The sequence below is a fragment of the Scatophagus argus genome, chromosome 14 (genome assembly GCF_020382885.2).
Source record: "Scatophagus argus isolate fScaArg1 chromosome 14, fScaArg1.pri, whole genome shotgun sequence".
In the NCBI taxonomy this organism is placed as follows: domain Eukaryota; kingdom Metazoa; phylum Chordata; class Actinopteri; family Scatophagidae; genus Scatophagus; species Scatophagus argus.
The window spans coordinates 23,009,634-23,032,767 of record NC_058506.1 but is presented as its reverse complement, the minus strand read 5'-3'; the positions used below and the strand labels follow the sequence as shown (position 1 = coordinate 23,032,767).

The 23,134-nt window shown below is 47.5% G+C and overlaps 3 protein-coding genes across 8 annotated transcripts; 1 reads left to right on the top strand and 2 right to left on the bottom strand.

Moving 5' to 3' along the window:
- Positions 1-962: 962 nt before the first annotated feature.
- ccdc90b (coiled-coil domain containing 90B) lies at positions 963-6,970 on the bottom strand. 3 transcript variants are annotated; one of them, XM_046411250.1, is made up of 9 exons: positions 6,729-6,970; positions 5,688-5,811; positions 5,490-5,593; positions 2,787-2,888; positions 2,452-2,493; positions 2,270-2,341; positions 1,657-1,710; positions 1,455-1,569; positions 963-1,321 (listed from the first exon to the last, which is right to left on the bottom strand). In XM_046411250.1, exons 2-9 carry the CDS (start codon positions 5,710-5,712, stop codon positions 1,266-1,268), a joined length of 570 nt encoding a protein of 189 aa, XP_046267206.1. In that variant the 5' UTR covers positions 5,713-5,811; positions 6,729-6,970; the 3' UTR covers positions 963-1,265. The 3 variants fall into 3 exon arrangements, with proteins under 3 accessions (XP_046267206.1, XP_046267205.1, XP_046267207.1); XM_046411249.1 differs by having other exon boundaries at positions 5,688-5,807; positions 6,729-6,968; XM_046411251.1 differs by having other exon boundaries at positions 5,688-5,807; positions 6,660-6,789.
- A 421-nt stretch (positions 6,971-7,391) lies between these two features.
- Positions 7,392-13,986, top strand: alg8 (ALG8 alpha-1,3-glucosyltransferase). 4 transcript variants are annotated; one of them, XM_046411243.1, is made up of 13 exons: positions 7,392-7,581; positions 8,481-8,559; positions 9,181-9,374; positions 9,754-9,863; positions 10,408-10,475; positions 10,607-10,733; positions 10,814-10,917; positions 11,330-11,450; positions 11,549-11,688; positions 11,926-12,065; positions 12,318-12,415; positions 12,906-12,978; positions 13,132-13,986. In XM_046411243.1, the coding sequence occupies exons 1-13, from the start codon at positions 7,493-7,495 to the stop codon at positions 13,355-13,357; spliced, it is 1,569 nt and encodes a 522-aa protein (XP_046267199.1). In that variant the 5' UTR covers positions 7,392-7,492; the 3' UTR covers positions 13,358-13,986. The 4 variants fall into 4 exon arrangements, with proteins under 4 accessions (XP_046267199.1, XP_046267200.1, XP_046267202.1 ...); XM_046411244.1 differs by having other exon boundaries at positions 7,482-7,599; XM_046411246.1 differs by lacking the exon at positions 7,392-7,581 and adding an exon at positions 7,641-7,917.
- Positions 13,987-14,097: 111 nt separating this feature from the next.
- guca1d (guanylate cyclase activator 1d) lies at positions 14,098-21,663 on the bottom strand. Its single transcript, XM_046411252.1, has 4 exons — positions 20,873-21,663; positions 18,340-18,489; positions 16,759-16,846; positions 14,098-15,947 (listed from the first exon to the last, which is right to left on the bottom strand). The coding sequence occupies exons 1-4, from the start codon at positions 21,065-21,067 to the stop codon at positions 15,823-15,825; spliced, it is 558 nt and encodes a 185-aa protein (XP_046267208.1). The 5' UTR covers positions 21,068-21,663; the 3' UTR covers positions 14,098-15,822.
- Positions 21,664-23,134: the final 1,471 nt, after the last annotated feature.

The window sequence follows — 23,134 nt, the reverse complement described above, 5'->3', positions numbered from 1 at the left end:
GTCATTTGGTTTTCATAACTACAAATAAAGGTTTAGTGGATTTAAAGTTTTTGTTCTGGTGTTTTTATTTCATGTGTTTGAGTTTTCAGTTCAGGCCAACGCGTCTGCCTGCTGAGACTGGAGTTCAGTGGAAGAAGGAAAACTCGGCTGCAGCCGTTAGGCGTTTACACCAGGTGGTTTCCTCGTTACCTTGGTGAACCGCGTTTCAGTGGTCCACCTTTCCTGAGATCCACGGGAAACACTGGATGCACTGCAGCTGAGCCGTCTTGATGTTCTTTCACCTGCTGACTGCCTGCTTCCTTAACTTTAGCAATTTATGATTTAAATTGAAGCTGCAGCCACATTCAGAACTAACTCTTCTTCTGTGGTGTTTCTGGCAGCATGCTTCCTGTGCAGCAGTGGACAGATGTGTCATTTCAAACAATCCGCAAGCACAGACATCACAAACCAATCAGATCTTCAGATGTCTCGTGTTCAGTGTTTCACCTTCCTGCTCATCACAGGAGTTTCTTCTTCATAAAGATGTTTTTTTTCCCCCCTTTTGGTTTAAAATCTTAATATGAACACCAGAGACAACATCTGCGGGCTGACAGTGGAACATCCAGCTGTTGCAGTTGTTGGTAATGAGTACAAGTCATCCTCATCTCATTGGACAAACTCAATGATTTTACATTTAAAACGATCAATGATGTCAAGACAAACAAAAACAAGTAAACGACTTCATTAAACATCACTGACTAGAACATGTTTCCAACACACGAAAGATAAAAAAAAAAAAGTGTTCCTTTAAAGGGTCAATTCGCCAAAAATCACTCACTGAATGTTTTCACTGCACAGTTTAACAGTACTTGTTATGAGGTACTTGTACTTTTGTTTCCATTATGTGCTATTTCTTCTCCATTATGCACAAGTACTCAGATGCCTTATGCAAGTAAAACTAGAAATACCACAAATCAGAAGTATTGTAAGCTTATTCTTTTTCTGAGCACAATACATTTATGTGTAATTAAGTATTTTTTTATCATCGTCATCATAATTTTACTGAAGTACATAATCTGAGGACTTCGTCCACCACTGAACCGTTCCCTCTTAACTGTAGTGATGAGGAATTAAACGGAAATACTCAGGTAAAGCACAAATACCTTATCACTGTGCTTGATTAAATGTACTTAAATATTTCACACTCATGGTTTAGCTCATCATCCTCACTGTACTTTGTGTGGGGGATGAATACGAGTTACACGTTTAGGTTCGTGGTCCGATGTTCACCTCCACAGGCGGTAGACTCCCAGAGCGATGGCCAGGCAGGAGAACACGGTCGCTGAGATGGAACACAGCATAGGACACCTTTGAACACCATCACCCTTCTGTTCGTTCACTAGTCCCCGCCCCTCCACACTGATCATCCAATCAACTTTCACTCACTCCCTGTGTCAAACATCAAACATGTTCACCTGCCAGGTAGCGGACGGTCTTCAGTTTGAGAGACTCCAGGATGGTTTTGAGTGAGGCCACCTGCAGGTCCATCTTCTTGTTGATCTCCATGTTGTCGTGTTCCAGGTCGGCTTTCTGATGATGTCATCAAAAACCACTGATCAGTTAATGGAGTGGAGTTTTGTGAAGTAGTACTGGAGTAGTATTACACAGTCCCTTTACCTTCTGATGAAACTCAGTGGTGGCCTCCATCAGCTTCTTCTCCTGTTCAGTAAACTGCCAGAAAAGACAAACAGGAGTCTGACTTCCTGTCTGCAGTGAACACGTTGACGCACACTGAAGGCCACGTTTCAGCAGCGCTTTATAGCATCAAATCACTCATTAAAACAGTTGAACAAACATAAATGTGATAAGATTGACCTAAAATGACAAAAGAGAATGAAAAAATTTATCTGATGTGTACTTTGAGTTTTTAGTTTGGCTCATATCCCATCTGCTAACATGGAGGGGGAGGAGCTTATGAGCTGTACTGCAGCCAGCCACAAGGGGGCGTCCAGATGTTTGGGCTTCACTTTGAGGAGCTCTCATGTCTTTATATCCAGTCAATGATTAAGACTTAAAGATTTGAAGGGTTTTCAAACCACCTGTTGAGGACTTGGCCTTCATGTCCTCACTCTGTTGCCGACTACACAGATGCACATTCATTTCCTGCTGACAACCCGAATCACGAGGACTGTCGCTAACAGTAACCCTTCACCCAAAAATGTAATGTAAAAACTTACAGTGTCAACCTCCACACACACACACACACACACACACACACACACACACACACCATGTCGGAGATCCTGCTGCTCTCCAGGTTGATGTCCAGTTTGGTTTCTGCTCGGACTTTCTGAGTCTCCTCCTGAACAGAAACAGAGTGTGTTTGTATGAAACTGCTGCTTCATGTTCATCCCTCTGAGCTGCCAACTGACGGCTGCACTTCAGCAACTTCGCGAACATGAACTGTCTCACCTGCAGGCGGTTTCTGAGCTGCTCCAGCTCTCGCTTCATTTTCTACAGGAAAAGAAAGAGTTAATTCTGCTGATGTCATGGCGGGAGAAGTTCAGATTTTTCAGGAAAACACTGCGACCCCGTGTGATCAGACTGAGCACATTGAAAGAGGAAGTGAGTGAAAACAAACCAACATGAAGCTGAGCGGCGAGTCAATCGAGCTGCTGCTCGTGTGCACTCCGATCGAAGTCAAGATGTTTTCAGGTGACCAGTCGAACCGGTCAGGTGATCATCAGTCAACGTGTAACACGTGAGAACATGTGACTGAAGAGGTCAAAGTGAACGCCTGCTCGTACCGTGTTTTCAGACCGCAGGTTGGCAAACTCGCTCTTCTCCAAGATCACCATGTCCTTCCTGATGGAGTCCAGGTGAGCCATGATCTGCTGCACTGCAATTTCCTGATGCCAACACACACCAGATCACTGAGAAAATCTGCTTTACTACTTTAGACTTTAATCTACTTTGTACCTGCCTGCCTGTTGCCTGTCTGCCTGCCTGCCTGTCTGTCTGCCTGCCTGCCTGTCTGCCTGACTACCTGCCTGCCTGTCTGACTGCCTGTCTGTCTGTCTGACTACCTGCCTGCCTGTCTGTCTGTCTGACTGCCTGTCTGTCTGACTGACTGCCTGTCTGCCTGACTGTCTGTCTGCCTGACTACCTGCCTGCCTGTCTGACTGCCTGTCTGTCTGTCTGTCTACCTGCCTGCCTGACTACCTGCATGCCTGTCTGACTGCCTGTCTGTCTGTCTGTCTGACTACCTGCCTGCCTGACTGCCTGTCTGTCTGCCTGACTGCCTGTCTGCCTGACTACCTGCCTGCCTGTCTGACTGCCTGTCTGTCTGTCTGACTACCTGCCTGCCTGTCTGTCTGTCTGACTGCCTGTCTGTCTGTCTGACTGCCTGTCTGTCTGACTGTCTGCCTGTCTGCCTGTCTGCCTGACTGTCTGTCTGCCTGACTACCTGCCTGCCTGTCTGTCTGTCTGTCTACCTGCCTGCCTGACTACCTGCATGCCTGTCTGACTGCCTGTCTGTCTGTCTGTCTGCCTGACTACCTGCCTGCCTGTCTGACTGCCTGTCTGTCTGTCTGACTACCTGCCTGCCTGTCTGTCTGTCTGACTGCCTGTCTGTCTGACTGACTGCCTGTCTGCCTGACTGTCTGTCTGCCTGACTACCTGCCTGCCTGTCTGACTGCCTGTCTGTCTGTCTGTCTACCTGCCTGCCTGACTACCTGCATGCCTGTCTGACTGCCTGTCTGTCTGTCTGTCTGTCTGTCTGACTACCTGCCTGCCTGACTGCCTGTCTGTCTGCCTGACTGCCTGTCTGCCTGACTACCTGCCTGCCTGTCTGACTGCCTGTCTGTCTGTCTGACTACCTGCCTGCCTGTCTGTCTGTCTGACTGCCTGTCTGTCTGTCTGACTGCCTGTCTGTCTGACTGTCTGCCTGTCTGCCTGACTGTCTGTCTGCCTGACTACCTGCCTGCCTGTCTGTCTGTCTGTCTACCTGCCTGCCTGACTACCTGCATGCCTGTCTGACTGCCTGTCTGTCTGTCTGTCTGCCTGACTACCTGCCTGCCTGTCTGACTGCCTGTCTGTCTGTCTGACTACCTGCCTGCCTGTCTGTCTGTCTGACTGCCTGTCTGTCTGACTGACTGCCTGTCTGCCTGACTGTCTGTCTGCCTGACTACCTGCCTGCCTGTCTGACTGCCTGTCTGTCTGTCTGTCTACCTGCCTGCCTGACTACCTGCATGCCTGTCTGACTGCCTGTCTGTCTGTCTGTCTGACTACCTGCCTGCCTGACTGCCTGTCTGTCTGCCTGACTGCCTGTCTGCCTGACTACCTGCCTGCCTGTCTGACTGCCTGTCTGACTACCTGCCTGCCTGACTACCTGTCTGACTGCCTGTCTGTCTGCCTGCCTGCCTGTCTGACTGCCTGTCTGTCTGCCTGACTACCTGCCTGCCTGTCTGACTGCCTGTCTGCCTGACTACCTGCCTGCCTGTCTGACTGCCTGTCTGTCTGTCTGACTACCTGCCTGCCTGACTACCTGTCTGACTACCTGTCTGACTGCCTGTCTGTCTGCCTGCCTGCCTGTCTGTCTGTCTGACTACCTGCCTGCCTGTCTGCCTGACTACCTGCCTGCCTGTCTGACTGCCTGTCTGCCTGACTACCTGCCTGCCTGTCTGACTGCCTGTCTGTCTGTCTGACTACCTGCCTGCCTGACTACCTGTCTGACTACCTGTCTGACTGCCTGTCTGTCTGCCTGCCTGCCTGTCTGACTGCCTGTCTGTCTGTCTGACTACCTGCCTGCCTGTCTGCCTGACTACCTGCCTGCCTGTCTGACTGCCTGTCTGTCTGTCTGACTACCTGTCTGCCTGACTACCTGTCTGACTACCTGTCTGACTGCCTGTCTGTCTGCCTGCCTGCCTGTCTGACTGCCTGTCTGTCTGTCTGACTACCTGCCTGCCTGTCTGCCTGACTACCTGCCTGCCTGTCTGACTGCCTGTCTGCCTGACTACCTGCCTGCCTGTCTGACTACCTGCCTGCCTGTCTGACTGCCTGTCTGTCTGTCTGACTACCTGCCTGCCTGACTGCCTGTCTGTCTGCCTGTCTGTCTGCCTGACTGTCTGTCTGCCTGTCTGTCTGTCTGACTACCTGCCTGCCTGTCAGACTGCCTGTCTGTCTGTCTGACTACCTGCCTGCCTGTCTGTCTGTCTGACTACCTGCCTGCCTGACTACCTGTCTGACTGCCTGTCTGTCTGCCTGACTGCCTGACTGCCTGTCTGCCTGACTACCTGCCTGCCTGTCTGACTGCCTGTCTGTCTGTCTGACTACCTGCCTGCCTGACTACCTGTCTGACTACCTGCCTGCCTGACTACCTGTCTGACTGCCTGACTACCTGCCTGCCTGTCTGCCTGTCCTCGGGTCAGTCTCCATGTAGTTACATTGAGGAGACCCGTCTGAGTGTGTCTTCAGGTTCCCTGAGGTTAAGGTGTGAAGGTCTGTCCTACCTGGTGTGCTTTGGTCACCATGTCTTTGTAAACGATGTCCATGTTGGCTGTGGTCAGAGTGACCAGAGCTGAGACAATCAGCTCCGCCTGCCGCTTGTCAAAACCTGCACCCAACAGACACATCCAAGTGTCACAGCTGTCCTGAAGTCTGACTGAAGTCAACTTTATTAGACATCGTGGATTCATTTGTGTCCTCACCGCTGCGCTCCAACTCCGTCACCATGGCGTGGGAGTCGAAGGTCAGTTTTCGCTGCTCCAGAGGCGTTAGTTCAACTTTCCTGAGGTCAAAGGTCACCGCGGGCGCCGTCACATGGAAGCCTGTCTCATACACACAGACACAGACACACGCACAGGGACATTTGTTCATGTCTGTGCGCTAGAGGTTGGAGAAGCGGCTTGTGATCGGAGGGTCGTCGGTTCGATTCCCCCACCGGACAGGCAGGAAAAATTTGGGTGTGGTGGAGTGATTAATGCGAAAAATGCTCCCCTCCATTAGCTGGCTGATGTGTCCTTGAGCAAGGCACTTAACTCCCAGGCGCTGCTGTGTGTGTTTCACTGCATGTAATTGTGTTGCATGTGTGTTCAAGACAAATTCAGTGTGTATGTAAAAATATATATGCTGCCAATAAGGCCATTCTCCTTCTGCTAAGTGTGAAACAACAGCCAGCAATCAGTTAGCTTAGCTTAGCTTAAACATGGGAGGCTCCACTGGCTCCACCTATCAGCAATGACCAGCCATTCGGCGGCTCATTGCGTGTGCGTGTCCCACTGTGTTTTGGATGGGACGTGGTTACTTCCTGCTGTCTCTGCTGGTTGCCTGTCCACAAAATGATGAATGAAGTTTACAAGTTTAAATTTTTACACATTTTAATACATTTTAACTCTTTACTGGTGGGAAGTATCTAAGTACGTTTACTCCAGTCCTATACTACAGGTGCCACTCTTGAGGTATTTGTACTTTACCTGAGTATTTACATTTTCTGATACTTTTGTTCTCTCTGTATCTCTGTGGGAAATGTACTTTTTACTGTGCGGCATTTATCTGACAGCTTCAGTTACTCTGCAGGTTCAGATTATCAATACAACATATAATTACTAATAAATTAAGAAGTTACTTAGCGGTATAGGAAGTAATTAAAGTAATGAACACGTGAATGCATCATGCCACCCCTGGTCCCGGCAGGCTTTGTGTTCACGGCATTCTGGGCTGCTGGACGAGATGTTCTTCTTCTGACTCACCTCTCAACGTCCCAACCCGTCGCACGTCACTCCGCCGCAGCAGCGCGTTCATCCCGGAAGCTGCTTTTCTAATAAAGTTTCAATAAAGTGTACTGAAACGGGAAAACCAGTAAGACTTATCCCAGAAAGCCGTTGACACTGTGAGAGTACACAGACACGCAGCTGACAACCGGAAACAGTCCAACAGCACAAGGCGGTCCGATCAAGATCAGGCCCTCCTGATGCTGTATTCAGGGACCGTGGGAATCCTAACAACAACAACAACAACAACCTTGGGGGTATTAATTCACAGACGAATCATGAGACGGGCTCATGTGGCTCCACATGTGAATGCGACAATAGTAGTAATATCACAATGAAATGAAAATTAAATATAGAGGCCGTTTTTCCGCATAGAGAGGCATTTTCATTGCATGCATTGTGTACATTTTTCTGTTATTGTTTCCCTACTTTTACTTAAGTAGTATTTAAATGTAGAATAGAATAAACATTGTTATGCTGCTACTGAAGTAAATGCCTGATATACTGACCGTCACAAAACAGCAACACAGACAGAATATTTTAAAAAGGGAGCTCAGAAATCCCGAGTTTATGAGCGGACATTTTAAGGCATCTAAGTGACTTCACTTTGTTATTATCTCATATTCACACACTATTTATTTCGACCTGAAAACGAAGAAACCTCAAAGTGATGGCTCAGTTGGTCCGATTTCTTCGTGCAGCTGACAATAAAGTTTTTTTCTAAACGCAACAGCGTCACTGTCATGGCGGCGCCCGTGGTGGACACTTGGAGCTGGTTTCCAGCCTTAGCACTGGGAGTTTCTTTCCTGAAATGTCTGTTCATCAACGCTTAGTGAGTGGAGACACTTTGGTATGAACTAGTTTCACCGAGAGCTGCAGCTTCAGGGCCAAAGTTTAATCTGGTAGACGATCAGATAAAACCTACGCGATGCCCGTTAGCATTCGGCTAGCAGACTGAACGTCAGCGAAGAGTCTGAAAAGATGATTTTGAATGGAATTTTGACGCGAAGGGAGCTCTTTTTACATCGATTTAATCGAGTTTGAGGAGAATTAAACGCGTGTGTCGCCATTTGCTGTAATAGAAGTTAAATGAGCCGCTGAGGGCTGTTGGTGTGACGTGGATTTGACGACGGGTTCTTCACGGTTCGTGTAGCCAACCAGCCTCGAGGTGCCGTCGTTTTTCATTGGAAGTTGAGATTTAAGATAACGGACTATGAATTAAGCGTGACAACCACATGTCTCTAAATCTGTATGTTGATTTGGTTTTATGGAGGCTTAAGTCCTCAGAAATATAATAACTTGAGATGTCAAAACCAAAAACCAAACGCCTGAGAAAAATCAGAATCACACACACACACACACACACACACACACACACACACACACACGTTAGTCAGTATGAGCTGAAGCTGGTTTGGGTAGAAAATCCTCTCTGATTGGCCTTTGTTGTCATTTTATTTCTCATCGTCATCGTGGACTTTGACCGTCCATGTAACCAAACCCAACATCTGTGTTGAATGATCTCTAATGAAGAATTCCCAGTCTACAATCATTTCACTTATTTCATCACGGCACGATAGTCAGCTTTGTGCAGGTGTTTGTCACGCTGAGACACACTCGAACTCGATGTGCTGATGTTTAGTCTAGCTTAAAATACCACTTTTTTGTATGGGCTTTGGTGTGCCTTTGCCTCAACAGAAATATGTTATTAATCTTCTGACTTTCTGTCAGTCATTCGACAGACTTCGAGGTGCACAGGAACTGGTTGGCCATCACTCACAGTCTGCCGGTGTCCAGGTGGTACCATGAGGTCAGTATGACAGACAACAGGAAGTGACTGTCACGAGGACTCCTGCAGACGTCCGCCTCTTTGTTCTCAACTAATAACCGATGGTTTATTAGGAGAATCAATTTGTCTACGTATTTCAAACTTAGAGATGCATGGCCTTTGTTGGACTGAAAGTTAATACTTTGAGAAAGACATTTTCTTCTTTGTCTCTAAGGTCATTTTGTGCACCTTCAGAAGAAAAAGAAGCATAATGCAAATTGCAAAGTTATCCGTTAAAGCTGCAGCTACAAAGAGCCTCAGTTTAACACTGATGCCTCTGTGTGACCTTCCACAGCCACAAACACGACCTCATCGCAGAGCGTCCTGCGAGCTGCAGCATTTCACAGCTAAAGTACATCTTTCTTTCACTTCTTCCCAGATCAGACTAGCAGACTGGGGTCTTTAGGACATGAGGCTGCAGTGCTCATGGGAAATGTAGTCTTTATTCCAGGGGACACGTCTGCGTTCCTTGTGTAGTGGCCTTAAACAAAGGAAGAGTCTGTCACAGGAAGAGCAGCCTCCTGGTTTAACTCTTACTCAAATGTTTCTTCATGTCCCTGTTAAAAAATAAATCCATCATAACTCCATGTTGTTCCCCTGCAGAACACGTCGGAGTGGACGCTGGACTACCCCCCACTGTTTGCCTGGTTCGAGTTCGCTCTGTCCAACGTGGCTCAGCACTTTGACAGAAACATGCTGGTGGTGGAGAACCTGAACTATGTCAGCCCGTCGACTGTACTGTTCCAGAGGCTGTCGGTCATCCTCACTGATGTGCTTTTTATCATGGCTGTCCGAGAGTGAGTCCACAGTCTGATCGCAGCCTCTTTAGATCGTCATTGATCCCTCAGAGAGCAGCCTTTATTAGCACCACACTGAGGTGACGTGCTGCAGAGAAAACAGAATTAAAAGGCAAGTAGAAGCTCAGTAGTGGAAACACTCAGCATGAAGGGGAAGATTTCAGCCAGCAGGTGGCAGCAGAGGCTTCCTCCTGTGTGTGTGTCTGTGTCTTCTGTGTCTCTGAGGTCTTTCAGTGTCTCTCTATGAGAGCAGAAGCAATTTGCCTGTCATGTAAAAAGTCTGGTTCAAAGGAAATGACAGAATGACCAAATCGTCACATAAACAAAATTTCTCACATGCTGTAGTGGTGCCACCCTGATTGGCTGACTCCTCCTCCAGGTGCTGCAGGTGCGTTCAGGAGCAGAAAGGCTCTCGGGACGTTTTGACCCGGCCGTCCTTCGTCCTGGCTGTCCTGCTGCTCTGGAATTTCGGCCTCCTCATCGTCGACCGTATCCTTCAGCCTGTTCCTGGGTGAGTCAGCTCAGTTTGGATCAGGAGACAGGAGACAGAAGACAGAAGACAGCCAGCACGTAGACGTGGATGCAAAACGGCAAGGAAATTCAGAGAACTCCTGGAAACATCAAACCACAGCAGGAGGGTGAAAACCAGACTGTTCACTTTCATTTTAGAGCTCAAGAGTTTTGGTTTTTAGAAACTCTGCAGATTGACTTTAGTTTGTCTGAATTCTGGATTGAAATGCAAAATTCGTGGAGACAAACAGAAAACTTGTGACTCACAAAAGTGAAGTCAAACTGAAACAGTCTGCCAGACGTCGTTTGGTGGAGTTTATAGGTTTTTTTTATTTTATTTTACTCAATCTATCTAGCAGTGTTTCCTGTTCATAACAGCTGATTTGTTTGTTTGTTTTTAATGTGAATCACGTGCAGCACTTGACCGACCTGTCTGTCGTTGTGCTGCACACCGTTTCCACTCTGACTCTTCAGTCAGCCATCATGTTGACCAAGATAAAACCTCCTTCACTCGTTCCCTCAGATATTCATTTCCAGTATAACGGCTTCCTGTTTGGTTTCCTGCTGCTGTCGGTGGCCAAACACCTGCAGGTATAAACGGCTGCTCGCTGCTGGCCACGCTCAACACGAGCAGCTGTGAAAATGAAACCTGATGTGTTGTGATACTCGGGCTCTAATTGAGCTGCTTCACTTCAGCTGTTCTTCTGTGCTTTGTGTTGCAGTCTCAGCACCTGCAGGGGGCGCTGCTGTTCGCCATCCTGCTCAACCTGAAGCACATCTACCTGTACGGGGCTCCAGCCTACGGCATCTACCTGCTGAGGAGTTACTGCTTCACTCAGGATGGCAAAGGTAACACACACACACACACACACACACACACACACACACACACACTGGCTGGTGTTCTGAGTGTGTTTGGTTTCGTGCAGACGGTTCAGTCATCTGGAGGAGTTTCCGTCCATTCCGCCTGCTGGCTCTGGGCAGCATCGTGGTCTCCGTCTGCGCTGTGTCTTTCGGGCCCTTCATCATCATGGTGAGTCTTCCTCTGCTGAAGAGTCACTGAGGGTCAGCATCTTGACAACCTGAGAATAACACGCACAGTTTAGTGGCCTGACGGCCTGATGAAGGTGCACGTGTGGCAGTCAAACTCAATGACAGTCGTGGATCAGCGGTTAGGGTGTCGGACCCGTAACCGGTGGATCGCTGGTTCGATTCCCCGTCCCGGTGTCCATGGCTGAGGTACCCTTGAGCAAGGTATCTAACCCCCACTGCTCCCCGGGCGCTGCACGCGGTCGCCCACTGCCCCGGGTTTGTTGTGTGTGTGTGCACGTCACTTGGGTGGGTTAAATGCAGAGAACAAATTTCGTTGGAGTGAGTTCCCTCCAATGACAAAATATGTCACTTTCTTCTTTCTTCTTCTTTCTTCTTCTTTCTTCTTGTTTCAGGGTCAGCTCCCTCAGGTCCTGGCCCAACTCTTCCCATTTAAACGGGGCCTCTGTCACGCCTACTGGGCGCCCAACGTCTGGGCCCTGTACAACATCGTGGACAAAGTCCTGGTGACACTCGGTGAGATGTCCTCCGTGACACCCACTCTCATCCCTGAACAAAAGGCCAAACATGAAAGGGATCCTCAGTGACAGCTGTCCTCTCACTCACCTGTCCAGGTGTCCGTCTAAAGCTGCTGGACGAGGCGCAGCTCCCTCGAGCCTCCATGACGGGCGGCTTGGTTCAGGAGTTTCAGCACTCGGTCCTCCCCTCCGTCTCTCCCTCCATCACACTCATCTGCACTCTGCTGTCCATCCTGGTGAGTCGCAACACACACCGACTGAACTGGGATCAGTGAAAGAAACGCAGTATAATAACGCAGTAGAGTGCAGTAAAAAAGACAGTGTGACAAACATTTGGGAGTTTTTCTTCTTTGTGTTTCCAGGAAGTCGTTCACATGGATCATTTCTACTTTAAATAAAATGGTGAGTTCAGACGTTTGACTCTAATGTGTTTGTCTTCCTGTCCATCTTTTCCGTCCTCTGTCTGTCTGAAGCCTGCGGTGGTGTCCATCTGGCGGCGTCCTCGCGGTGCTCGGGGTTTCCTGCGCTGCCTGCTGCTCTGCTCTCTGGGCTCCTTCATGTTTGGCTGGCACGTCCACGAGAAGGCCATCCTCATTGTCATCATACCTCTCAGGTCTCAGTCACACTCAGTGGTGCAAAGTACTGCAGTACTGTACACATGGGAAGTACTTCTGTCCATATGAAGCCTCACACATCAGAGTCCTCCTCAGTGAAGGAGACATAAAACCAGCTGCTATTTCACATCATGCACAACCCGTCTGCGATGAGTCCACCTACCTGTTCATCAGCCGTCCCTCCACCCGTCCTGCAGCTGTTGGAACATTTGAGGTGGTTCTCAGGTGTTCTTGTCTGTTTCTTCCTGCAGTATCCTGGCGGTGGAGAGCAGAGAGGATGCTGGGATCTTCCTGGTTCTGAGCACCACAGGTCATTACTCCCTGTTCCCGCTGATCTTCACCTCCACAGGTAAACAACAGACAGGCAGGCATGCAGACAGACAGACAGACAGACAGACCGACAATCAGGCAGGCAGGTAGGAGGTGCAGACAGACAGATAGACAATCAGGCAGGTGCAGACAGACAGGATTCTGTCAGGATCAGTTCATGAATACATTCAGACTGTCACAGTGTGACAAGCTGCTGAGTGTAGTTAGACTGAAGGCTTTGAGAAGTCGTCTTTTCTTTTCTCTGGCTCTTTCAGAATCAGAATCAGAATTCCTTTATTTATCCCCGAAGGGAAATTCTTTCTCGTACAGACATTGCACTTGCAGCATTCCCGACCAAGAAAGAAAAGTGAAAGGTATAAAAATAGGATAAACAAAACAAGATCAGTATAAATCTCACACGTTTTGTGGTTTTAGTTTCTCTGTTTTGATTTTCTGCGCAGCTTTTTAAAAACTGCACTTCAGGACGTTTGAACGTAACCAACCGACTGCATTCACTGAATGTTTTGCAGAGCTGCCCATCAAAGTGGTTCTGATGCTGATGTTTGTCATCTACTCTTTCACCGCCCTGAGGAAACTTCACAGGTACAGATCCACCTTTGTTCTCTTGATGTCAAGCTTGTATCTTCATGAGATTACTGCTGTATAACAAACTGCAACACCCAGAGTGCTTTGCACACCCTTCAGATCCCTGCAGGAGTCTGATCTCCTTCAGTAATCACATTACTCTCCCCTCAGCGGTCAGGGGTCTCTACTCCATCCTCTGGAGGCTGTCTACCTGCTGGGACTGGTTGCCATGGCGATCGCCTGTGAGATTGTCTTTCCTCTGTCACCATGGCAACAGAAGCTGCCCTTCCTGCCCCTGCTGGCGACCTCACTGTACTGCGCCGTTGGCGTCTGTTACTCTTTCCTGCGTCTGTACGTCAGCCTGCTGAGGCAGGCGGAGAAGCCCAAAGAGCAGTGAGACACCACCCTGTAGCTGACAGGTCGCAGGTTAGATCCCCTACACACCTCCACCCTGCTGAGACACCAGTCTGTATCCTGTAGGACAAAGTGCCGGTCATGTTTCTGGCTCCAGTCTTCTTCTCCCGGGCAGTTGGCTGAGGTCAGACCACATGACATCGGATGGCCTGTGAACGAAGTCGTCTGTCGGCTCTGAATGCTGCTGTGGTTTAGTTTGGACTGTGAAGATGCAGCCCTTCTTTTAGTGCTTATTTTAAAGGAGCACGACACTCAAGGTCTCGGACTCAGAGTACGACAGCTCACAGAGCGAAGCCCGTGAGAAGCCATTAATGAATTAATTAATCAGCCATTAATGTTCCATAATAATCTTAAAACGACCATTTTTACTGAGAGGTTTGGCTGTGGGTGCCCACCACACTGCGATCTGGAGTATCTCACATACTGTATGTGAGGAGTCTGTTGTTTGTAATGAATCTGTCTGGTCCCTGTGAAGTTTGGACTCAGCCTTTATAATCAGACTCAGGATCAGAAGATCAGGGCCAGAAGTCCTGGAACACCGTGTGGACAAAAGCATAAAGACGTTTGATGGGTGTGTTAGGTTTCCTTTTTCAAATAAACTGATTAACTTCCTGTTCGTTTTCTGGGTTTCATCTTGAACTGGATTCACAAACTGGAAAACAATTTCTTTCCCACAGCAACAGAACAAAAACACTGAGAATCAGTTAAAACAAAACACACCAAGTTAGTTCAAAAATTTTATTGATAAGGCAACACAAGACTTGATAGTTTAAAATGACCTGTTTTGCAGGACGTGCTGTAAAAATCTCTATTGCACTATGAGTGGTTAGCACTGATGCTAACGTGCAGCTCAGAGCCGACCGCTCGACTATCAGCAGCTTTAAGGACAACGTGGCCTCTTTTCTTCCACTCAGACCTCATCAGTTTCCACTTCACAAACATGTTCATGCTGGTCTGGTCTCGCACATCAGTGTATAAAAGTAAAAAGGTTTGCAACACTTGAATCGTTCAGGAGATTCATTGAACTTCAAAATAAGAGACCTCTCACACAAAACTAAAATCCCATAACGCTGTGAGATAACGCAGCTTTATGACGCATTTCTGCTGCTTTACTTTTAAATGTCAGGCGAAGAAATGACAACCTGAATGGAAAATCACACCTGGGCTGGCCTGGTTGAACCTCGGGGCTGGCCTGCTTCCAGAGGAGCAGGTGGATCAGGTTGTTGAAGACGAATTTGTCCTGAATGCACTCGGCTCTGCGCAGCCTCACTGTTTGTGTTGTGATGTTTTAAAGCAGGCGGTTTCTGGTTCACACTGAATGCTGAGCTGGTCTCTCACAGAGAAACACTGTGGTACCGAAGCCGTCCGTAAATCTGCTCCATGACAGCTCAGGCTGCTGAAACTTTTACAGCATTAAGAGGATCAGCAGCCCCTGCAGGACTCCCAGCATGCTCTGTTCTCGGACTCGCATTTAAACACAGAACTGTGTGCAGCACAAACTACTCGACTAACAGAAAGATAACAGGATCATGAGTGGGGATGAGGGGAGTGTCGACGGGAGGCTCAGCCTTCACCACACTTTGATTCCGAATGACTGATGCAGACGTGTTTGGAATCAAGGTCGTATGTTGTCCCCGACAGAAACGTGACTCTGACACCTGACACCGAGACCAACACTGAACGATCTCAGCCAAAGACTGGGACTGGGATCGAGACTGGGAGTGGTCCATCAGCCCGGTCTGTCCCCTCCTTGTCTCTCAGTAAAATCCGTTTGGACTGAACCTCACAAGCCCTGAGTTTTAAGAAGAGCGAAAACCATTTTGAGAGAAATATTCAGGGTCAAGGCTCTTTGGTTTTTATGGCTGCCAAACTCTGTACATGACTTGGGCTTCACTGTCAACACATTTGGCTGAGGCTGAGGTGCCAGATGTCAGCGTGTTACTCTGAATAAATTCTCTACAAAATGCTCGTTGAACATAAATCCTGAATTTTAAACCTCTAAACAAGCAGATGCACAAAAGCTTTTTAGGTCTAAATCAAAAACAACATTGGGTGACAACTGTTGGTCCTGCGAGCTCCAGTCAGGATTCAGTTGGGTCCAGAAGGTGTTGCGGTTCGTCTGGGTCGTGTTTGTTGGCTCATCATGGAAATCGAAGATAAAGTGCTGTGGCTTTGAACATATTTGGACAAGCAGGATCTTTGTGACACTGGATCAAGGTGGTCTCTGGGAAATTGGTTTGTGTTTGGGGAGTCGGGGAGGGAGGAGCATCAGGACAGCCAATCAGAGTTTGGTGTTTTTGGCGTCTGTTGTGTCCTGCTGCCTCGCTCTGACCAGGTGAGGACGTGGACGAGTCTTTTCTCTTTTTGTGAGGGGGATGAGGGCTGATGGTTTTATCGTTACGTGTTTAATTCTGATATGGTTAGTCTTTGTGGCTGCTCACTGCCGTCTCATCCCGCTCGGCCCTCCACGATGATGACCAGCACCGGCGTCAGGTCCATTATTTTTTTCAGCATGTCCATGATGTCATCGTGGTCTTTGGCTCCCTCGATGAACTCCTCCAGGGTCATCTCACCTGAGGGGTTAAAGGTCAGGAGACAGTTTTAGAGTGGGTACCTCCCCAGGATGAGTTTTAACTGTAGACCAGGTGGGACCTTCAGCGGTCGCAGGTGAAGTCCACCTGTACAGCTGAGCGAGGAGGGAGAAGGGTGTTCTAGTGAGGACTTTCAGGAGATGTTTGCACCCAAAATGACAGCCAACACTTTGATGACTGCAGGCAAACATCCAGGGTTGGGATGTAAACCAGAAGACCTGAACCTTAAACCAGGAGGCGGCTCTGAAACCATCCTGGTCGGCCTCTTTCAGACAGAATCGGGTCGCTGCAGCGATCGGTGCAGGGTTATGCTATTGATTGACTGGTCTGATTGCCGGGTCACGTGATTGGCCACCGCAGCGTGATGTCAGCATCGAGTCTGTGTTAGCTCTTTGCTGCAGTTTCGTGATGTCACTGCGCCGCCTGGTTTGGTCTGAACGAGGCTCATCGGATGTTAGCCTGATTAAAAACGGCTCTCGTCTCCTGAGTTCACAGTGCAGGCTTTGTGGTCAGGGAGGGTTCTGTTCTACGGTGGCCTCGTTAGAACATCTCAGTTTGCATAAGCTGTCATTTCACACAGTAGCGCCAGCAACAAAAGGCTTCCAGCTCCTAAACCAAAACTGTTTATTTCTGTCTGTCATTTAGCGCAGTGAGCATAATAAGCCCCACATGCTGTCAGTGCACTTGAGACTGCTCTGTAGTTTCAGTTTTGGTACTGGGTTGGCCTGTGCTGGTAGTAATCATAGAAGCAGAACTACAGCATCAGGCTTAATAACAATAATATCATCTTTACCTTCTCCCTTCACATCGATCCTCTCAAATATGAGCGAGACGATCTCCTCGGGGTCGATGTCTCTGTTCCGGGTGATGTCCTGGATGGCCTGCAGGGGGAGACACACACACAGTGTGACTCACAGAAACAGAACAAACAATGTGATCTCAAGATTTTAACTTTAAAACCTTTTGGGGTTTCACAGTTTCACAGGATTGTTAGATGTTTTCATTTTCCTATTACACATTTCAGCCTAAAGTTTGGCATTCAAGCTTTTATATTTTCATTTCAAGAAAAATTTTGTCCAATTTTCTGTTGAGTTCCAGGTCAGGTGGTCCTCCACAGTCTTTCAGGCTGGTTTTACTCTAACTGGGTTGGAGTCATTCAACCCACTTGAAGCAGCTTCCTGACGGCTCATAGATTGAGCTCATTCAGCAGATTAAGTCTCCTCTAATCCCAGAGTTAATCCAGCACAGTGTCAGTCGGTGCGAGCAGCGTCAGCACTGCTGGTTCGCTCAGCAACACGTTTCTGTGTCGAAAATCTTCCCCGAGAGAAGCTCCCATAAACCCCTTCAGTCGACGTCCTCTGCATCCGTCTTTATTTCCTCTAAATTCAGTCCGACGTGTTCAAACGAGTGAAGTCTTTCTTAGTGTGTCCTGCACTCAGAAACAGAGTGCAGTGTAATAATAATTAGCATTATTTATAGAGCACCTTTCTCAATAACATTACAAAGTGCTTCACAAAAGAAATACAAAGACATAAGACGGTTAAAATAAGAATAAAGTAAATAAAACAGTATAACTAAGTAACTACATTCAAAAAAGTTAACTTTCAAAATTAGCTCTGATGGAGTTGATGGAGTTTTGGGGGCCGAACAGAATGAAGTTAAGTTTAAGGACGTGAGCAGAGTCAGCCAGGATGACAGCGAAGGTCCGGGTCCGGTCTCTGAACGATGTAGGAGGACAAGCCAAGCTGCAGTTTGTCCTCAGTGACCCTCAGCTGCCGTTAAAGTCTCTGTCCTCGTTGAGACCGGACAGAGCATGAGTTTGTCTGGAACGTTGGATTACAAGGCCCGGGTGGAGCAGGTCTACGGGTGCTTTGGGACAGCAGCTCTGGATCATCTGTGTACATTATCACCTCTCAGTCTCTGAGAAATCTCACTTGTATATAAATCAGCAGCAGTAAATGCCATCCGTCCTGAGACGTGGACGGCCGTGTGGTCGTAAGCACTTCCTGTCGTCAGCGAGTGTGTTTGTCATCACCTGGAATTCAACCACAAGTTGATTCAAACAGAAACAACTTTGACCTCCTTATATTTATCAAGTCAAAGCGATTGATTAAATGATTCGCTTTACTGCCGTTAAACGGTTAAGCTGTGTGGACAGCAGACTGTTTCAGGGTTCAGCTGAGTCTGTTCATCAAACATGAACTCCTGTTGTTTGTCAGGACTCGCTTTCCCCTTCAGCCGATCACACAAAGCACACGAGCTCCACATCCAGACTCACGGCAGCAGCAGAAGGTCTGTAGCATCTGATTCAGGACCAGCTTTCTGTCTGAACATCAGCAGAACAAAACCCGGTCTGTGTGCGAGTGCTCGTTACCGAGAAGATGGTCTCCAGCTCCTCCCTGTCGATCTTTCCGTTGCCGTCCTGGTCGAACAGTTTGAAGTACCACTTCAGCTTCTGGTTGATTTCCCCCTTCAGCATCAGACTGATGGCTGCGATGTACTCCACGAAGTCGATGTAACCGTCCTGCAGACAGACAGGAAACCATCACGACTTCAGCAGTTCAGGTTCACATTTTAACAGCTAGTGTTCTGGCAACACGAGGCCTTTCTGTAGTCCAGTGAAACTTGTGTGTCGCTTACAAGGTATTAAAAAGCTTCTGTCATGAAGTTGCCGCTAACTTGATTTGGTCTTTCCGGTTTTTCAGTGAGCTGACAGATGACGTTTATTCTGCTCTGCCATAGGGTATTCCAAAATATTCAAAGCTTTGAGCTTCTGGAATGACGTCGACAAAACCAAACAACAAATTCATTTTAATTAAAACTGCTGTTTGTGAAAATCTGAGTGGATTCAGAGTGGAAAAACTACCTGAAACTCAGCGCTGAAAGTTCCCACACTGGATGTACCTAAAGTTAGACAATACAAACCAACAAACAAGCCAATCGGAGCTCAGCTATCAATGTGACATCACAAACAGCACACAAACGAACAGGACGGAGCGAGAGGAAACGTTTACGTCAGCCCCCATCTTGTAGTTCCGTGTTGGAGATGATCAGGAAGACAGCTAGCTGTCAAAATAAAATCCGATTGATTTCATAAGTGCCAAATTCAAAGAAATTCAGCAGCAAAGATGACAGATGACAAACGAAATCGTGACATTGATCTTCATAAAATGATCACGTCGTCACAATACACTGATAATCAGTAACGTATTAGATTAATGATTGGAAAGTATTTTTCAGTATGAAAAAAGAAGTCACAGATTGTCCATTCATGAAAATTAGTTAAAAGTCATTGAAAGTCATTGAACAGGTGTGGACCAAACCGGCGTTTGAGCCCCATCAGTCCTTCCGGTCCACGAGTTGTCAGGACATCCTCAGTGAACCTGAATGCCACACACACTCTGAATCCACTTAGCTCACCATAAACACACACACAGCGGGGATCAGAGCTGTGCGTGTCGGGGCCGTAAGCCTGTTAGACAGAGAGCCAATCAAAGTGGGGCTTCGGTCCGAAACGAAGCAGAAACATCAGAGATCACTGGAAGAACCTGACTTCTGGTTAACCTTCAAAATAAAAGCACGGCACTTTAACATTAAAAGTTTAGTCTTGACCCTGGAAACAGTTTGAATTCCTGGATCTTACTGAAACTCACATCTCAACATCTCACGGTCTTCGTCGGGTAGTGGAGCGATCACGTGACTGAAACCCCAACAGACAAAAACCATTCGGTCCAGTTAAAAGCTCTGTGAAAGACCAGTCAGTGGAGTTTGGCTGTTTGACTTGTGTTTGATGGTCACATGCAGAGCTGCATCAACTAATCATATTGTCTGTATTGTCAGATAAGCAGCTCTCATAAGAGCCTCAAAAGTACAACATTCAAGTTTGTTTGGTTCGGTGGAGCTGAACAAAACCCAAATAGACTCAGTGTGCATGAAATGTTCCCAGATGTCTGGATGTTCCTGAAGGCCACACGAGCCCCACAGGCCAGGTCTCAGGTGAGTTTAGCGTCCAGATGTCTCACTAAAGGTTTGAATACTGAATACACTTTAGTTTATATCAAAATCTGTTTCACGGTTCACCTGAAGCTGACTAAATTCTGGACATTGGTGCTTTTCTACTTCCTGTCAGGCTGAGTGCTAAATTCCGTGTAGTCTGAACATTCAGCAGAACCGGACTCCGGCTGACTCGCTTGTCTTTCATTTTACCAGCCATTCAACAAGATATTGCTCTTCTGACAGTGAGACTGCAAAGACATGAAAGACATGATGGACTTCCTGTCTCCGCACTTTGCTCACAGTGTCAGAGCTGAAGCAACCGACACGCAAGTCAACACACGTTTCACGGCTGTGAGGCAACACTGAGCTCAGAAAAAACTACTTCCTGTTCAACTGTCAGAATTGCAGTCCTCAGAGGAAGTCCTCTCCACCCTCACTGTCCTCTCTGTCCTCACTGTCCTCCTTATTCCTTATTGTTTCATGTGTTTCTTCAACACCGTCTCTGTGTGATGTAACACAGATGTCTTAATCACACGAATTATCTGTACTGTAAGTACTGCATTAAATGATTTAAATGTACTCTGTGCTGAGGTGCCTCCTGTCTGCAGGACCGCACTGACCCAGGATCTGCTCTTCATTCAGGACTTTAGAAAGGCGCTGAGCAGCATGCGGTCCCTTGGGGCCACCAACAGAAAGTGCATTTTCATTCTGATTCCAATATCATCAGTATTAACTTTGACAAAATGTTTAGGTCATCATGAGAACATCACTGTAAAAGTACTTTGTTACATGTCAGAGTACATGAGTATTATCAGCTAGTACCATAACTACATGAAGCTCAGAATACTTGTGTACTTTGACTTGTAATGGAGTATTTTTGTTACTGCGTATGTGTGTTGTTGTGAACACACCCCGTCCATGTCGAAGGTGAAGAAGACCTGGTCCACATAGCTGTTGGCGTTCTCGCTCATGCCCTTCAGACCCAGGATGGCCTTCAGCTCGAACAGCGTGATGAGGCCCGACGGAGACTCACGCATGAACTTGTTGTACCAGTGGTGCATGTCCTCGGCCAGGATGTCGTCCAGGTTTGAGCCGTGGTTCCCCATTGGTGCGGTCTGACAGGAGCACCGAAGCAGAAGAAGGATGACGGACTGTCCTCACCTCACAGGAGAGGCTTTTATAAAAGGAGGCTAACCCAGGGAACGACCTCAGACCAGAGGGTTGGATCTTCAGTGTCTGGAGGTTTGACGGTCTTGATGAATCAGTCCTGAGTCCTGTTCTTGGGACAGAGAAGAAGAAGAAAACTGGAGTGAATAAAAGTCAGAAATGTGTGGAGCAGCAGACTTCAGCATCAGCAGCCAGCTGACTGTGCAGGCACAGAGCAAACCTCAGGACTCTAACCCTCTTAGGTCCTGGAGGAAAAATCAGAGAGGCACCTAAAATAACTCGCTAATGAGATCAGGGTGTCCTGCCGCGTAGTCCTGTGGACAGAGGCCAAGCCAAGAGGCTTTACCTACCCACAGGTGAGGAGTGGGGCTTGCCCTGAAGCAGGATGCTTATATAACCAGGGTGTCCTGGTGGAGACGGGCAGGAACCCTGCTGTGACCCCAGCTGACTCCAGCGGACCCTTCGGGGTCCATGAGGGACACTTGTAAGACAAACCTACTCCCTCTGTAGACATAAAAGGCTCATTAAGCTAATGTAAGCTAATGAAAGCTCAGTTTCTGCTGATTATACTCTAATGGCAACATCAAATATTAGACCCCCCAAATTCTGCACCCTGAACCTTAAACAGAGGTCACCTGACCTACAGGTTTTCCTGACAGCTCCAGTTAGCAGGTGATCCAAATTCCACTGGCAACACCTAAAATCAGAGCCGGATCTGAGCACCAGCAGCTTTACTGAGAAACAATGCCAGCTCAGATCAATCCGATCAGAGCGTCAGCAGCTCGTCCAGTCAGCTCACAGCTGAGCTTTTGTTGGGCTCCGCGGTGGAAACGTCACTTAAATGACTCCGAAAGTGATGGACACTGTCACTGACACATTAGCATTGAGCTGAGAGGCCCGGTGCAGCTGGGCTGGTGGACCCAGTCTGCGGCCTTTGACCTTTTGCCAATGAGAAGATGTTTTCAGCTCGGAGTTTGAACTGCTCACAGAGTAGAAACTGAGACGCTTGTCTTACTGCGTGACACTTGGTATAAATAAACGCGTTATAAACCCGGTCATAGACTCGTATTCTCCCAGCCTGCCTCAGGGCTCCAGGTTCTTAGTTTTTGGCAGCGGGAGCCCTGTCATGTTAATGTGTTTTATTTCAGGCAGCAGTGAGACTTAATGAGAAGATCAAACCGATTATCAGATTTAGAGGCAGCAGGCAGGTTTCCTCCTCTCGCTGCGTCTTCTTCCAGATCCTTCTTTTCCAGGTAGGAGCCCTCAACAGATTAAGAGTTACTGAGTCATGTGGAGACGCGCCAGCTGTGGAAAATCCATCACAGCTCACAGTAAACCACACACCAGAAATCAACAGTAATCATTTTAAATAGCCAGAATAAAAAAATTCTTTTTATCTATCAATAAATGAGCTTAAACATTAACATAACGTTTTGGACTCCAGAGGATGTAGAAATGTAGAAATGTGAGCAAACGAGTTAATAATCTGACTGACATTTGGGAGGGAAATATTTTCAGATTGAGGTTTTACGTTTCACCTTGACGGGTCGTTTAAATGCTGACATTCTGCACTTTTTACTCTTGATACTGTGGTGCAGTTTACTGCTAACACGTCTGTCGTGTACTGCTGGTACGTTTAACTGCTGAAAGCTGAGAAAACTTTGCCTTGTAGTGTTTTGACTGAACTGATTTGAACATGATAGACGTTAAGGAGCAGACAGACATGAATGTAGTAAAAATATGGATTTTAATTTCAGGTCACATCTCAAGTTTCACACAGTTTACAGTTTCTTTACCCTCTGAGTCTTTGCACAGTTTAAAACAATAAAAAGCTTCGTTAACAGAAGCCAGACAGTCTGTCATGTTCCCTTTTGTTCAAAAGGCAGGAAACCAACCAGACACCAACACCCAGAATGCACTGCGTCGTCCCTGTCGCTTTCTCTTCATAGACTTTACTGTAAAGTAGCAGTACAAAATGAAACCAAGTTTAGGAGTGACCCAAAGGG